This window comes from Lampetra planeri, chromosome 52, assembly GCF_965212315.1.
Source record: "Lampetra planeri chromosome 52, kcLamPlan1.2.h2, whole genome shotgun sequence".
Lineage (NCBI taxonomy): Eukaryota > Metazoa > Chordata > Hyperoartia > Petromyzontiformes > Petromyzontidae > Lampetra > Lampetra planeri.
In genome coordinates this window covers 4,276,924-4,292,832 of record NC_136158.1, presented here as the reverse complement: position 1 = coordinate 4,292,832, position 15,909 = coordinate 4,276,924, and the positions used below count along the sequence as shown (strand labels likewise).

The window sequence follows — 15,909 nt, the reverse complement described above, 5'->3', positions numbered from 1 at the left end:
CGACCTCTCTTCATATATATTGCGTGAGCGCTGCGCTCTCTCCAAGTGGCCTATGCTCAAATCACCGCCGAAGCTAAGCAGCGTTTTGTGGTCGGAGATGATGAAGCTTCGTCGGGCAACTGCAGTGCGTAATTGGGCATTCATATGCGGCATGTAATGATTGATACGTCAATTAATGTTGTTGTTGTTCTACATTTACACTCGCAATACACATACACGATGCTCAATTATTTATGAATATACGTTCATTACATGCTCATGTTACATTCATGGCAACGGATTTGGGAAAGAAAAAAACGATAAAGACGTAACACCAAATAAAGGAAAAGCTACGGCAAAACATGAAACAAGAATTAATATCATATTGCTCAAACGACAAACCGCGACTTAGAGTTTTAACAATTTATCGAATCCCTGAGGTGGGAGGGGGGGGGTAATGAATTGTTCATATTGATCTGACGATGCATTGACTCCTAAATAGGAATAGATGAATACAGGCAGTCCCCGACTTATGATCATCCACACTTACAAACGAGCTTCCATGCAAGGCATACACATTTTTTAATCATCCCGACTTGCGAATCGGCGAACCGAACCGCTGAACCGTTTTGTTCGGCGCAGCGATCCTCCGCGAGATGCAACGAGTCCCCAGTATCCCGTGTGATGTGCAATGGCGATGAGCGACATTGTGCTACAACGACCGCACGTGCATTCAAATACACTCAATTATTGTTGTTCCGACTTACGAACCGTTCGACTTACGGACGGGTAAATTTCGATTTAAAGCTTTCGTGACTGCAGGGATTCATCTTCTTGGTTCTTTCGGTAAAGTAACGTAGAAGGGAAATAATAAAAATAAAACATCATAAAATAATTCTCACGACGTTTCGGCCACAACGCAAGCAGCCGTCCTCAGGTGAAGAACAGGTCTGTCGGGAAGACAGCGTCCATTCAGACGCGTCCATTCAGATGCTGTCTTCCCGACAGCCCTGTTCATCACCTGAGGACGGCTGCTTGCGTTGTGGCCGAAACGTCGTGAGAATTATTTTATTATGTTTTATTTTTATTATTATTTCCCTTCTACGTGACTTTACGGACGGGTCTCGGGGGACGGGTCTCGGGAAACGGAACCCGTTCTCGAGCCGGCGACTGCCCGTGCACTGCACGCTGATCATGCGCGTGGAAAATCTCAGGCGCCTCTTGCAAATGAGACTCGGGCTGGTTGTATTGAGTTTTCCCCGGTTCAACAAAATAAACAAGTATTTAAGATGCATATATGCTGCATGTGACTACTAACTCAATACATTCGTCGATAACGCCGTGGGCCTTTGAAAGGAAGAAAAAAACGTGGTAATAATTTGCATTTGTAAGGTGCATTTCATCCATAGATTCCAATGTGCTGCGAATGGAAAACAGGAAATGAACAGAATCTGCAGGGTGAACGGACAGCCAGAACTAGGAGGGGGTAAAAGCCAGTAAATATAAAGACTTAAATATACACAACGATTCTGATTGTCTTGTTAGCAAAGCGTTATAAAGCTTGGTAGCTGTATTGGCAAAATCCCAATCACCCTAGGAAATGAGCCTCGACTTTGGAGTGCTTATTAGATGGCTATTTCAAAGATCTGAGGGACCTCGTCGGAGTCTTAAGATGGATCAGTTCCTGTAAATGTTATGTATGTGGAACTTCTTTCGCACCGTACGTAGCCAGCCGTGCTAATCGGAGGTGTGAGGCTAACCCACTGAGTGCCTTGTAGGTCAGCAGCCTTGTAGGTCATATAATGGGCAGCACTTCAGGCAATGGACGTTCTTTATAGCACATCAAATACAATAATTGATTGAATGCAGCACGTTCACTTAACCCCTGCAGCCACTAGATGCACTACACCACACCATGATGCAAAAATATATCCTTTAATCAAGTCATAGTCCCACAATTCATGGCAATTCTCTTGAAAATTTTCACGCGACCAATTGGAACAGGTGTAACACCTTACAAGCCTTTTATTGCCATATGTTATATGCAAATTAGTTTATTAGATTAATTAGGAATGAATTGCTGAAGGATTTGCTGTTGTTAAATAGCTACTACTAGTGAAACTATGCGGATACCAATTCAAAAACCATTCATCAGAGAAACGCTTACCACGCCCAAAGGTGTTAAGTGCAGTCTCCAACTCGTATTATCCACTGGATCCCTCTGGACTCTCTATTTATGTGCTATATAAAAGGGCATTCCCCCCTTAATTTAAGGCCACAGTGTATTTTTTACAAAAGTGTTTAATAAAATATATACAGTGCAAAGGCAGAGGGGGTGGGGTGTCACTGGACAAACAATTTAAGCCCCCGAGGAGCCAGATGTGAATGCATAAGTTGCACAACCACACCGCTATGATGGATGTGCTCATTCGGTCTTCAGCGACCAGGCCAGAGACCGTCACCTCTCTCTCTCTCCACTCGAGACTTCTACCTCGCCTTGGGCTCCCGGGACTCAATCCCCGGAACCCTAGCTGCGGGGTTGAGGCCCTGGATCTCTGCGGTGCTGGATCTGGGCTCCATCCATCCGCGATACGCATTTTTTTTTTCATCCCCCGGGGTAAAAACCCAAGCGGCCAAATCAGTATTTAAGACGGCGTCCGTCGCGAGCAGCGTAAGGGAAGGTGCAATGCGGTCGAAGCAACGGCGTCGTGAATCTGTCCATCAAAGTAAAAGATTTTCAGACAATGCGCTTAATTAAAATTAATTTTAAAAACACCGAAACGGAATGCGATCGGGCGCCCCCATGTTTTATTAATGCCACGCAATTACATTCATTGTGCCGTTGTAGCGCGCGCCGCTAATTGCGTTTCAAGTTGCCGTGTCTGAGGTTTTTGTTTGGTCGAGGGAAAGTCGGGACCGTTCCCGAGTTTCCAATTACATTTTTTGTTGTTTTGCATAAAACATTTCATAAGCGCCCGAAATTATTGTGAAAGTAATTTTTTTCTTCTAATGCAAATAGGATGGATACAACAACAAAAAATGTAGACATCGTTTAAAAAGAATATCCCTACCCCCCCCCAAAAAAAAAATGTGATGGTAATATGCACGACCTTAATATCACATCAAATAAATTAACTTATGGTGCAGAAAATGAGCTGCAAGTCAAAATAACCCACACAGAATTGATCCATACAATCATAGACGGATATAACCCATAAGCCTCTCTGGGTGATGTGTGTTTAATCTTCCCACATAAACTGGTTGATCGCAGCTATTCACGGGAGCATTACTACAACAATCATCATCATAATAATCCCTTTTTTCAATCCACCGCTGTAGACCAAAGCCTTCCCACGCAGCTTCGTTTGGCCGTACTCCACAACGCAGCTCGGTCGCTCGCGATGCGCGAGGAGTGGCTAATCGTAGAACTGCCATGCACGGGAGAGACGCGAATGAGCCTGATCATTCCGCAGCCTACATAATCCACCAAAGGGATATCAACGGTCGGCTGTAGTTCTGTCATGTCTTTTCCCGGCGCCGATCGGCAAAGCGGTGCGATTCTTTTCCACGTCTACAGCGGAGAGGGGGTGTGGGGTGGTGTCTGTGATGGTCGATTATTTTACTCTGTTGTTGGCGGACCGACTGACGGACAGAGAGAGAGAAACAAAGAGGTCAAGAGAGACAGATTCTAGGATTATTGTGTTTAACACAAGCGTGAAAGGATGTAAAAGGCACAGGACGTAGCTAAGCTGAAGTCTATGAGCGGAGAAGGAATATAACCCGAGAGGAGGAGGCCAGGCATGGAGACCACCTTCTCAAAATTGGAGGCGAATTTAAAATGCAGAGCTCCTGAGGGTAATGAATGTGATGCTCACAGAGAGACGACGACGGCGAGGAGAGAGATCGGCGATGAGATAGTGGCGGTAGCAATTATTCGTGATGGGTAGCAGTGACAGAGACGATGCATGTTTTCACTTATACTGGTAGGAACCTCCTGGTTACACCAGCCCACAGGGGATTATTGTTTCCGTCGTGCAGGGAGGGGCTGGGTGGGGAGGGACGGGCTGGGTGGAGAGGGGAGGGTGGGGAGGGGCTGGGTGAGGAGGGTGGGGCTGGGTGGGGAGGGGAGGGTGGAGAGGGGCTGGGTGGGGAGGGAGGGGAGGGTGGGGAGGGGCTGGGTGGGGAGGGTGGGAGGGGTGGGGAGGGGTTGGGTGGGGCTGGGTGGGAGGGGTGGGGCTGGGTGGGGAGGGGCTGGTCACCCCGTGGTGCCCTTATAAAACTCAACGTTTAACCTACTCACGCCGGCTTGTGCCCGCCCTCACAGTCGGGCATATTTGCGGAATACACCACGCCGCCGTTGACCCTGGCCATTGACCGAGCAACCCAACTCCACAGGAATGTGTTAGGGCGCTTTCATAAAATGGCATCGACTCAAAAGCACCTTACATCACATCTCATCTCACCAATTCCAAAATGCTCCTTGGGTATTATCCTGGCAGTTGGGAGGGATGTCGCTATGCGGCTTTTCAATTTGGGAATTAAAAAAAAGTCTAATCTGGCAAATTCGATCCTGAGGCCCGACCTGAAAGACGGGGATAGAGATGGAACAAATGAGACAGACGGTGACTGTAGCAATGGCCACGATGGTAGCGGTGACCGAGGGGGAGGAGGATACAGACGGGACCGTGGATGCCGCAACAACCGTAAAGGTAGCGGCATAAGAGAAAGTGGGCTTCAGAAAATGGGCAAGCGTGGAATCATCAATCACGTGGGACAGCTGTGCAATGGACTCTATCCAACAGAGCCAGCTATGAACCACGGGCTGTATCCGAAACATAACAACAGTCGTCCAATCTTGGCCGAACTCATATATTATACAGGAGTAGAATCCGGTGACTTATAACGTTCACAATCGAGGGGTTTTTTTTCTTTCGGTTCGAGCGCGTCGATTAAATATGTCGTTATACCCGCCAACACCCGACACAGCCAATTAGTAAGGTTTGTCAAGTAAAGAAAGCATGCTAATTAGTTCCTATTTCAGCACACCGGTGTGATGGAGTGGAAACCCACAAAATCTACAACACACCGGTGTGCTGTACTAATAACTAATTGGCATGTTTTTTTCACGTGACAAACCTTACTAATTGGCTGTGTCAGGTGGTGGTGGGTTTAACGACACATTTATATCTATGCAATCTAATACAAATGTAATAAAGGTCGTGGAAGCGACTTCTGGAATCCGGTCTTTATTTGTCTTTCGTTCACAACACTCCTATCTTACTCCTTCACGCTGCTGACAGACAGCGTGAGAGGGAGAAAGAGAGACACGCGCGGCCACGTGGCAGCCTGGACCCCGCTCCAGCGTGGCCTCACCCTCCGTTCGTTCCAGATCTTACCACGTGTTGTCCGTCTCCATCCCTTTTAATACCCGGGTCACGTGGTACCTTTCCACCAATCCTGGTTAACCTCTATGGAATCTTCTAGACTCCATCGTACGTTCCCAGGACCACGCCCCTGACTCGTCCCCCCATTGGCTGTGGCTAAAGCCAGCAAATCCAATCCTCAAACTTACAGATGTCACTTTCCCATTACGTCAGGGCCACGCCCCTAGACTTCCCCTCATTGGCTATGGGCCAGGACCGGTAGAGCCAATCATCGTAACGAGGTGTGATCCATCAGCAACCCGGATATATCCTCACATTACACAAAGAAGCTTCTATTATGGATAATATTGCTCGGGAAAGCCTTCGTGTTAAACTGACATGTGTAGTGGTGATACGCGCTGGTGGTAGGGATCGTGGGGTAGCGCGTGGTGATTGGCTGTGTGTTGGTGACGCGCGCTGACGTGGAGGGATCGTAGGTCAGCGCGGGGTCATGGGTTATGTGATGGTGATTGGCTGTGTGTTGGTGACGCGCGCTGACAGTGATGGATCGTGTGGCAGCGCGTGGTGATTGGTTATGTGCGCTGACACAAGAAGGGATCATGTGGCAGCGCATGATGATTGGTCGGCTAGGGTGGGTGCTCACATCGCGGTCCGCATAGGCTCTGTCTCCTTGGAGCGGAGGGCTATATAAGGCGGTGCGCGCGGGCGCTCGGGGAGAAGTTGGTGACCAGTGAAGACGGAAGACGGAGGAGGAAGAGATAGGGCCCTGAGACACCTAGTCCCGCTGTCCTTGTAAGGACCGGGGCCCTGTGTGGCTCAGAGGCGGGACCTTGGGACCCGGGGGCCGGACGTCCGTGTGAGGACCGGGCCGCGGGACCCAGTGGTCGTGATCCGTACCCAAGCTGGCGTGGGTCTAGAGGTTCCCCCGGATGCTACGGGGCTGGAATGCCCGTGTGTGTGTAGCCGGGTGGAACGGGTAGCGTGAGCTGTAGTAACCACCCGTGTCAGGTGGAACGTGTAGCGTGAGCTGTAGATACCACACGTGTCAGGTGGAACGTGTAGCGTGAGCTGTAGATATCACACGTGTCAGGTGGAACGTGTAGCGTGAGCTGTAGTGACAACACGTGTTATTGTGACAACCCAAGTGTGAATAAAGTGTGCTACCCGTCAAGTGGTCTCCCGCCGTAGTTTACTATACTACACATGTAACACATCAACACTAATTGACGCAAGTTTCACGTGAATCATTTCACGCTTTTAACCGAACATCGTATACGGTTTCCATATGATACGGGAATGCCGCCATTTTTTTAAATATACCCCACCGATTTCAAATAAGCCTCTTACTTTCTTCTCAACAGCTGATAGAATGCTGCGAAAGCGATGGATCCCATTGTCTTCGATAGGAGTTAAAAGATGGAAATACGTATATTTACCTAAAGTGTCTCCCAATTGTTCCTGGGGGGAGGGAGGAGGGTATCTGTAAATAACCGATGCTGCGCTGATGTGATGGTCAGCACGCGCTGGACTCGAAATCCATAGGTCACCGGTTCACATTGCTGGCACGGAGGTTGAACCAATATGAAAGGTTTCTTAATTCACCCTTTGCCTCTGTCTGCCCAGCGGTGCAGATGGATTCACCACTCCGCAGTTCGTCGCCCGGTAGGTCATGTGTGGTGGGCTAAAGTGTGGGTACTCCCAGCTCTTTGAAGACGTCACGTGGAAGAGTAGGCCCAAAATGCAATCAATTGCAGAACTGCAACTTTTCTCTGTTTCATCAACCACTTTAATCATCTTTTAATGACAAAGTTCATGATTATTGGGATGTATTTAATCTCCAAATTCCACTTGATGCAGAGCACTTTCCCACCAATGATAGACGCAGAACGTCGACGCGCCGCTGTTCAATGTTTAATGCGTTACTGATATATTTAGAGCTCTTAGTTTATTTCGGGGCTCGGCATTTGCCAGTTCATTATGCTCTTGGACAGCCATCAAAAGGCTCTCAGTGCGGCGTAGAAATCCGTTCAATCATCGCTCTGCACGCTTCCCCCACTCACGGCACATGGTTCAGGAGACAGCGTCGAACAAAGGCGGCGGTCACCGCATCGCGCGGGGCTTACAGGCGCGCTTCTGCGGCCGTCTGGAACGCTCTTCCATCCGACGTTAGGAAGCCTCTGGAGATGCGCACTTTTAAATCATCTGCTTTGAAAAGTAATTTCTTTAGAACTGCTTTTTGCGTTCAGTTTGTTGTCCTTCCCCCGCATTTCTGATTAGCACGCCGGTCGGCTACGAACGGTGCAGAACAAGTTCAACATACCATACATACAATAATATTGTGCATTTAGTATTCACAGTATAATTCTCATAGCGCAAGGCAATCACGCTATGTTTCACACAGCCTGCAGTAGTTTCACAGCAGAGGGGCGATGATTGCTCTGCGTAATCCCAATTGAGGAATTTGCAGGTAAAATATTTCACCCATAAAACAGGTTTCCTGGGTTAGATCGTGTAAAAATATGTAAATGGATCGTTAAACTTTCGGCAAAGTGCTCATAGGGAAGATTCTTACCAAGCAAGCAAGTAGCAATGTGTTCATTTTTAACATGGATTTTCTTTTGTCAAAGAGCAGACATAGAAAGACCATTGGCCAAAAAGACTTTACACCCAATGAGGTTTTACTTTTTGAACTACAGAGTGTGTGTGTGTGAATACATTTGTAGGTGTGTTCGACGCTGAGCCATAGTTTGTGTGAGTACACACTTCAAGTCTGGGGTATTTCAAGGATCATCATTTGCTGGTGGATCTCAATGCCCTGTGGTATAATTAGTGATCATAATCACGTGTCCAGAGGTCACTTACAGGGATTCCACCCTTGTGCATCGGAGGTGCTTCGCCAAATGTGTAAACTCCACATTGCTATGGCATGTACGTCAGAATCAGAACATTTATTGATGTTGGTGGAATCTGATAAACGATTAAGCTCTTTATTTTGCAGATGTCCAGTAGGGGCGGGTAAGAACGTGACAAGAACACACAATACAAAACACGACAGTAGTGCAACGTACGAGAGAGGTAAACAAATCACCCAAACACAAACAAATACAACAACTAAACCATCCCCCTCCTACTAGGTGAAGCCCACTGAGCTTATTAACTTATTTGTCAGAAGCTACCTGGCCACAAATGATAGCACAACACAGTGTCTCATCATTTGGACATTTATAGCAGAAAAACAATGTAAACAATCACAATGCATGTTTATAAACGTGTGTTGAACTTCTTTCGCACCGTACATGGCCAACCGTGCTAATCGGAAGAGGTGCGGACATAGTCTGGCATGAACCAGACTATGGCTTTGAATTATTATGATGATGATTTTATTGCCTCTATTTGAAGTTGCGTGAACAATAATACATGTCCCCACTATACAATGAACACCCAGGTATCCCTTATATATGTCTATAAAACGCATCCTAATGGATCGTCAGACCTGATTTAATAAGGGACGACAGCATGAATCGCAACGGGTACAAACATGCATGTGCTCAACTGAGATGCACAGGAGGGGAAGGGGAGCGGGGCAGATATTTTATCCAAGCCAGGCGTGAGAGATTACTTCAATTAGACAACACGAGGTGCACAGAATGAAGATGGTGTTCAAGATTTGCCTGTGGGCACACACAAATCTCTTTTTTGAGCTCTCGCGATGCTGTGCCCGCCGACGTCGGGCGAGGCAACGCCGCTGCCGTCTTCGACTGCGGGAACCGCTGCGCTACCGCTCCCCAATACCGAACTCTCGACGCGCGCGCACGCATGGCGATGCGCGAAAGCAAACTGAGACGTGCGCAGACGATCCAAGACGCAAAGCGCCAAGCGGCGATGCGCCGGAGGAGCCGCTTGGCACGGCAGCGGAGGAAAAAAAAAACAACGCGGCGGTATAATCATTGTTCCCAAACGCGCCCGATAACAGTTTTAGCAGTGCGGCGCTGTTGCGATCAATGTTGTTTGTGTGTGTGGTGGGGACACACACACACACAAACGTCGCGTTGCAAATTAATTGATCGGCTCATAGGCGGCTGAGGGAACGGGTTCGGGTGGCAGGTAGGTTAGGAGATAACAGAGGCATGCAGACTGATACAGAACTATAGCGAGACAAAGGTGCCCCGTATAGGCTTTGACAGACTATCTGGGGCAAGTGCAGTTAGCGAGTAGCACGTGTGAAGGCTAGCACGGCGCATGAGGGGGTGGGGGTGGCTAACACCATGCCCGGCCGCCTTTGTCTCCCCAGTGGCAATGTTTTACACACAGCAACAGGGAATAATTTGAGGTATATTCTTAGGTTATTTCGGTAAAGTCACGTAGGTAAAAAATTAAAATTAATAAAAGTAAAATAAAGTAAAATAAAAATGTATATTACTTGATACAGCTATCGTGCCGTGACGGTTCCACCTGAAGACGGAAGCTTGTGTTGCCTCCGAAACGTCGTGATTTTTATTTTACTTTTATTTTACTTTTATTAATTTTAATTTTTTACCTACGTGACTTTACCGAAAAAACCTAAGAATATGAATCCTTGCAGTCACGAAAGCTTCACATCTAGAAATAATTTGAGGCTGAATCCACCTAGGGGACGCCCAGGACCGGTTCAGGTAATCGTCACTCGTGTTGGCCATGAGCGGGAATCGAACTCGGGTGACCCAGGTTCGTAGCTCAGCGTGCTGACCGCTGCACTACCGCTCCCCATACAGAACTCTCAACACAGACACACACATACATGGATACATACGCAAATAAAGACATGCGCATACAATTGAAGACAAACATCCTCAGAGTATAAATTACGATTTAAAGCTATTGTGACTGCAGGGATTCATATTCTTGGTTCTTTCGGTAAAGTCACGTAGAAGGGAAATAATAAAATAATAAAAAAAAAACTTTCTATTTAATGTTTTATTTTTATTATTTTATTACTTCCCTTCTACGTGACTTTACCGAAAGAACCAAGAATATGAATCCTCAGAGTAACTACCATTCGCAAGCATCTACTGTGGCCAGCACAGCATGGTCAACAGGGCGATGTAGCCTGCACCATACCAACTCGCCTTTGTCTCCTGAATGATGACACTTACACGCCGCACAAAGAACACGCGGGTGGGGCAAAATGTCAGCACTCTCACATCTTCCAAAAAATGTCTGGCCAGATTAGAAGAGTAGGCCCAAAAACTATCTCTCTCTCTCGGGGTGCTCTGCAAATGGGATATTACTGGTCCCTGGAATTTTCACCTGGTTTAACAAAATAAACTTGAACTTTCTCGAGACATGTCGACTCCTAGTGGAGGTTCTACTGCCTGCAGTAGCGTGATCAAGTGCTTACGGGGCCGCGACACTTTTTCCTTACCTAGGGGAGGCCCAGGGCAGGTCGAGGCACCACTTACCACTGAGGCATCTGACCTCGGGCAACCTTCTCTTCCTGATTAAGCCCACAATGCTTCTCTGCCACGTTCTATTCCGTTGCACAGTGGCGGAGCAATTACATCGGGGGGTGTGGACGGGAGCAAGGTCGCGAATGAGTCTCCGATACCAATTACTGGGATTCTCTTCGTAAGCAGGGGCGGGAGACTAACTCAGCTCATTGAAATCAAAATTGATGTATGTATGCTGAACGTCTTTCTCACGGTACGCAAGCCAAGCGTGCCAAACGGAGGCGCGAGAAACGTTTTTCCAAATCATAATTCTTCCTCTGAAATGTACTGCATTCGTCTAAAGCCTGTTCGCGATTGCGACTGTTTATATTGAAACACTGTGACGTGTAGCTTACGTCGACTGGACACTGACCGACTCCCCGCTTCCCAAATGAAATTATTCGAGAAACAAAATTCTACATTTCGTGTGCAGTCGATCGGCAGGTTGTGCATGCGTGTGGTTGGGTGGCGTGTGAGCACTGACACCTCTTTCAAAACATCTGGTCAGCGTGGAACAGTAGGCCAAATACCCTCTCGAGAGCTCCCTCTGGTGGAGGCCCTTCCGCTAGCAGTGGTGTGAGTGAGCAATTGCAGGGCTGCACCTTTACCTGTATATTTTTCATACTGTTGTCGAGCAGGATACTTTTTTATTGGAAGGAAGTACGTGTCTGTATTCGTCTTATTAATTCTCACAAACAACTATCGATAGAATAAATGACACCTATTCGAACCAAGAATGAGAACTGGAAACCGAATGAGAGTGTGGAATAGTTATTCTTGGTTCTTTCGGTAAAGTCACGTAGAAGGGAAATAATAACATAATAAAAATAAAACATAATAAAATACAATTCTCACGACGTTTCGGCCACAACGCAAGCAGCCGTCATCAGGTGAAGAACAGGTCTGTCGGAAAGACAGCGTCTGGAATAGTTGATTTTCAGGTGAATGACGTAGTGAGGCATATAGACAGACAAAGGTCCCCCGTATAACCTTTAACAGACCGTTGGGGCAAGTGCTGCTAGCGAGCGGCACCTATGAAGGACAACACGGCACACGAGGTAATGGGTAGCCAACACCACAGCCGGCCACCTTTGTCTCCCCAGTTGCATGGTTAATGCACCGTACCAGGTACTCACTTAAGGCTGAGTCGACCTAGATAGACAGGCAGACAACAGCAGAGTAACAGCAGTGAGAGTACTTACAGGTAATTGGCCAAGTTGTGCTCTTGCAAGGTGTGCGTCTCAAAGCCATGTGGAACGGAGTCAAAGTAATCATTTCCAATTCCACAAATGAAGCATTTCGTCTGAAAGGAAACACAGGGGAGAGAGATCATTCATTAATCACACATCGGGATCTCGGTCACTCTCCTCCCAATGACCTTCAGCAGCCCGGCCATCGCTACGAACAATAATGCCATCGCTAACAACAATAATGCATCAATGCAACAACAGTGCTTTTGAATCGATCAAAGACGGCCATCGTGATCATAAACAAAAGAAAATTCCATTAGCGAGGACCTGTTAAGGCTGGCACAGGACAACAAAAAGTTTTGCGCGGGAACGTAACTGGTCGCAATTTTCTCCCTCGTTGCTGATGTACGCGCATCCCGATGGAAAGTCATGTCGGACCACAGGAAGTGCAAGCCAGGTTCAGATATCAATCGTCAAGGTCGCATTTGGATCAGGAATGCCAACCGCTATAATAAGAATTAATTAATACTGATAATTACGACGATTTTTATATCGCACCGTTACATTGCAAGCAATTTACACAAGGGCACTCAACAATCGTCAAAAGACGTTTAGACATTCGTCACTGGTCCATTGTGAAGAGGAAAAAGGCCACAAGGCCGCCCCATGTTTAAACGGAATACCATTCAGCCGGCAGGATATGAATGAACGCCTCACCTTCACTGAAGACGTAGCTTTATCACCGAGTGCTAGACAAACCTTACGCATTTTTAGTAAAAAAATAATATTATTTTAGTTTGAGATATGTGTAGCTCACATTTTACTTCTCAGATTTCTCCGCCTCAGGAATACAGGGGCCGGTAAATTCCTTCTATTGAGACAGTGACTGGGCCCAAAAATGCGCTGCTAAGTGGATTGTGCCTTGTGTCTTTCTCCAATGCAACGTGCCAGCAACATTTCAGAATTTTACTTTTAATATGAACGAGTCAAGGGAAATGTTTTGCTTCATGAAGAGTTTGTCTGCTACTCAATAGACAATATTAATTAGGTAACTGGTCATATGCCAATTAAAAAAAACTGGTTATCGAAAAAAAATCTATTTTTTATTTTATTCTTATCAGGCCGCATTGTGTAAAGTACAGTCTCAAATCATCCACTCTCTCTCCCTGGCCTCTCTTGCTTATTTGCTGTGAAGAATAGACGTTGCCTGAAACGCAGCCTTTGAGAATTCTTGCCTGTTAAGGCCCCATTGTCGTTGACGAGTGTGTTGAGACTGCCTCAGATAATATTCGCTACCAATGCTAGCCGTGGCCGGGAATCGAACTCAGGTCACCGGGTTTGTACCGCGGCTGCGCTAATCACCGTGCCACAGCTCCACCCACGCGTGCACATGAATCACATGCTTTGTTCCAACCAATCCTGTTTTCATGGTGACATAAGCATCGGGCAATGCCTATATAAGTCAGTGGCTTGAAGCCAGCGGTGAAATTTCACATTTCCATGGCAGGGGCCGGTTTGTCCACGGCACAACCGCGACTATGATGGGCTGATTCAACCCTTGAGGTTTGAGCTCTTTCAATTGCAAGCTGAGCGCCGTCACGGTGCCACCCTGGCTGTTTAATTATAATCATTATTATTATTATAAAATAACTAGCTGCCCTTTGTCAAGCCAGTGCCAGATGAAGGCCTCCCCCACGATGCGCGGGGTCACGAGGGTCGTCAGATGGCAACGCGGTTGACTCATTTAACCGCTTACGCCAACCAATCACTGGCGATTAATGCACTCGCAGATTTGTACCGAGGTAGAAGGGAGTAACTGCTTACTGCGTTTTGCTACGTGCAAAACACCAGTTTGATAGATGTCTTTTGTTCACATTTTCCACTGCGGTGTCAATCAATGCGAACAAAAATAACCTCTCTGAATATATATCGACAGACGTGTGGCATAATCAACTCTGCGATAGAAAATTCATCATGTTTGGATAGCCGTTCGCATTGCTCTGCCTCGAGTCAATTTTTATAGTTCTTGAGATAATGCAAGAGATGTTGCTGAAATCAGCTGGCTCATTATACTGGCTCGATACAGTAATGAACTTAGCATCAGCTAAACAGGCTTTAAATAATGTACACAACATATGTGTTTGGGGGGGGGGGGAAGGAAAATGAATACATTCTGGACATCTCCACTGGTGATTGGACCCGGTGGAATTGTGGGGCAGAGTACCCATTCCGATAACCATAACATTTAGAATTTTAATCTGGGTCATGGAGCATTATATATCTTGGGTCAATACAATTGCGCCTAATGATCTTGGAAAGGGGCCATTCCAGAAGTTGTTAAATATCCGCAAAAGTTGGACTGGTGTGCATGTCTCAGATTGGCCTGAAATGCAATTTGGCCAAAGACCGTGTCTCCAATGCTTACAATTCTGCTGGTACAGTCCAGAATGCTGTTCCAGGAGTTATCTTAGCATGCCCCACTCATCCATCTGGCCTTATTCTGTCCTCATTATAACTGCAGTGGTAGGTGCCCGTGGTGTAGCGGTTAGCCAGCTGCACTCGGGATCTGGCAACTCGAGTTCGAATCCCACTCACGGCCAACACCAGTGACAATTATTTTAACCGGTCCTGGGCCTCCCCTAGGTCGACTCAGCCTCAATTGAGTACCCAGTGCAGTGTGTGTGGTGCCGGCCACCCACCCCCTCGTGTGCCGTGCCCGGCTTCAAAGGTGTGGCTCGCTAACAACACTCGCCCCAACAGTCTGTGAAGGCGATGTGGGGGGAGCGCGAAAAAAAAACTCATTCATGTTTTGCTCAGGGTTAGCAGATGTCTCGCAGCATGGTACTTCCAATTAATAGGTGCACCTTGTACTTCCAAGCAGAAGTGCCCTTCGCCGGTACACCATACTCCTAGCCAGCCTACCAGCATTCCCGAAAATATCGAGTGAGAAATCCAGCCCTGACCGTGCCCGTTGTTGCACGTCTTCTCTCCTGGGGTGATGGATGGACCTCAACGCGGTCCTCAAACCTTCGATGAGGATGTTGCCATGACGATGGTTTGCCCGAAATGTTTAAGCTGCGACTCTCAGCGCCGACACGATCATCAGGGGGCCCCTCTGAGCCACCCGTAGCCCCTGACCGTGTGTGTGAAGCTACGAGTGTGTGAGAAGGCACCGTACCTCCATGTCCTCCTTCACTTGCTCTTGCTGGTCTCTCAGCTCACCGAACGCGTCGATGATCAGACCTTTGGTGGTGTACAGGGGGGGGGGGGGAAACAAACAAATTTGCCGGTGAGCTCCCGGAGAACACATACCTAAGTGACAGAGGTCGCAAACGGGTTTTGATTCCTTACCCGTACCCATACCTGGCCACACCAGGGTCGCAAACGGGTACCCGTACCCCGCCGGGTACGAATAGCCGGGTATCGGGTAGGGCACGGGTATCGGGTACCTGATTGCGACCTCTGGGATGAAGCCATGTTGCAGGCGCGGGTGGGTTGATTCTAGGAACTTGAATTGTGAGAAGAGACAAGACGTTGGGAAATGAGTGACAAATGGTTACTCACCACTGACTCACGGCCTACCCGTACCCGTACCCCGCCGCACCAGGGTCGCAAACGGGTACCCGTACCCGTACCCGGCCGGGTACGGGTAGCCGGGTATCAGGTAGGGTACGGGTATCGGGTACCCGATTGTGACCTCTGCTAATTGAGGGGATAATGCGAAAAAGTGACAACTCAGAATTGGAATGTTTATCTATCCTGGAGAAGTCCGAAGGGCTATGAATCTCTTTCTCACAGATGTCCAACTCTTGGCCACCTCGCAGCCCAATGGTTTGGGACAATCGTCATCCTTATCAGCCACGGTGAATCGACTGCTGGATGAAGGTCTCC

The 15,909-nt window shown here is 47.6% G+C and overlaps 1 protein-coding gene across 1 annotated transcript in view; it reads right to left on the bottom strand.

The window, feature by feature from the left end:
- Window positions 1–15,909, bottom strand: part of LOC144734625 (ryanodine receptor 2-like) — a 260,955-nt gene that overhangs the window by 20,742 nt on the left and 224,304 nt on the right. The window contains exons 104-105 of the mRNA XM_078616894.1: window positions 15,197–15,261; window positions 12,031–12,131 (exon numbers count right to left, since the gene is read on the bottom strand). Coding sequence (XP_078473020.1) covers window positions 12,031–12,131; window positions 15,197–15,261 — 166 coding nt within the window. The remainder of the gene's footprint in view (window positions 1–12,030; window positions 12,132–15,196; window positions 15,262–15,909) is intronic.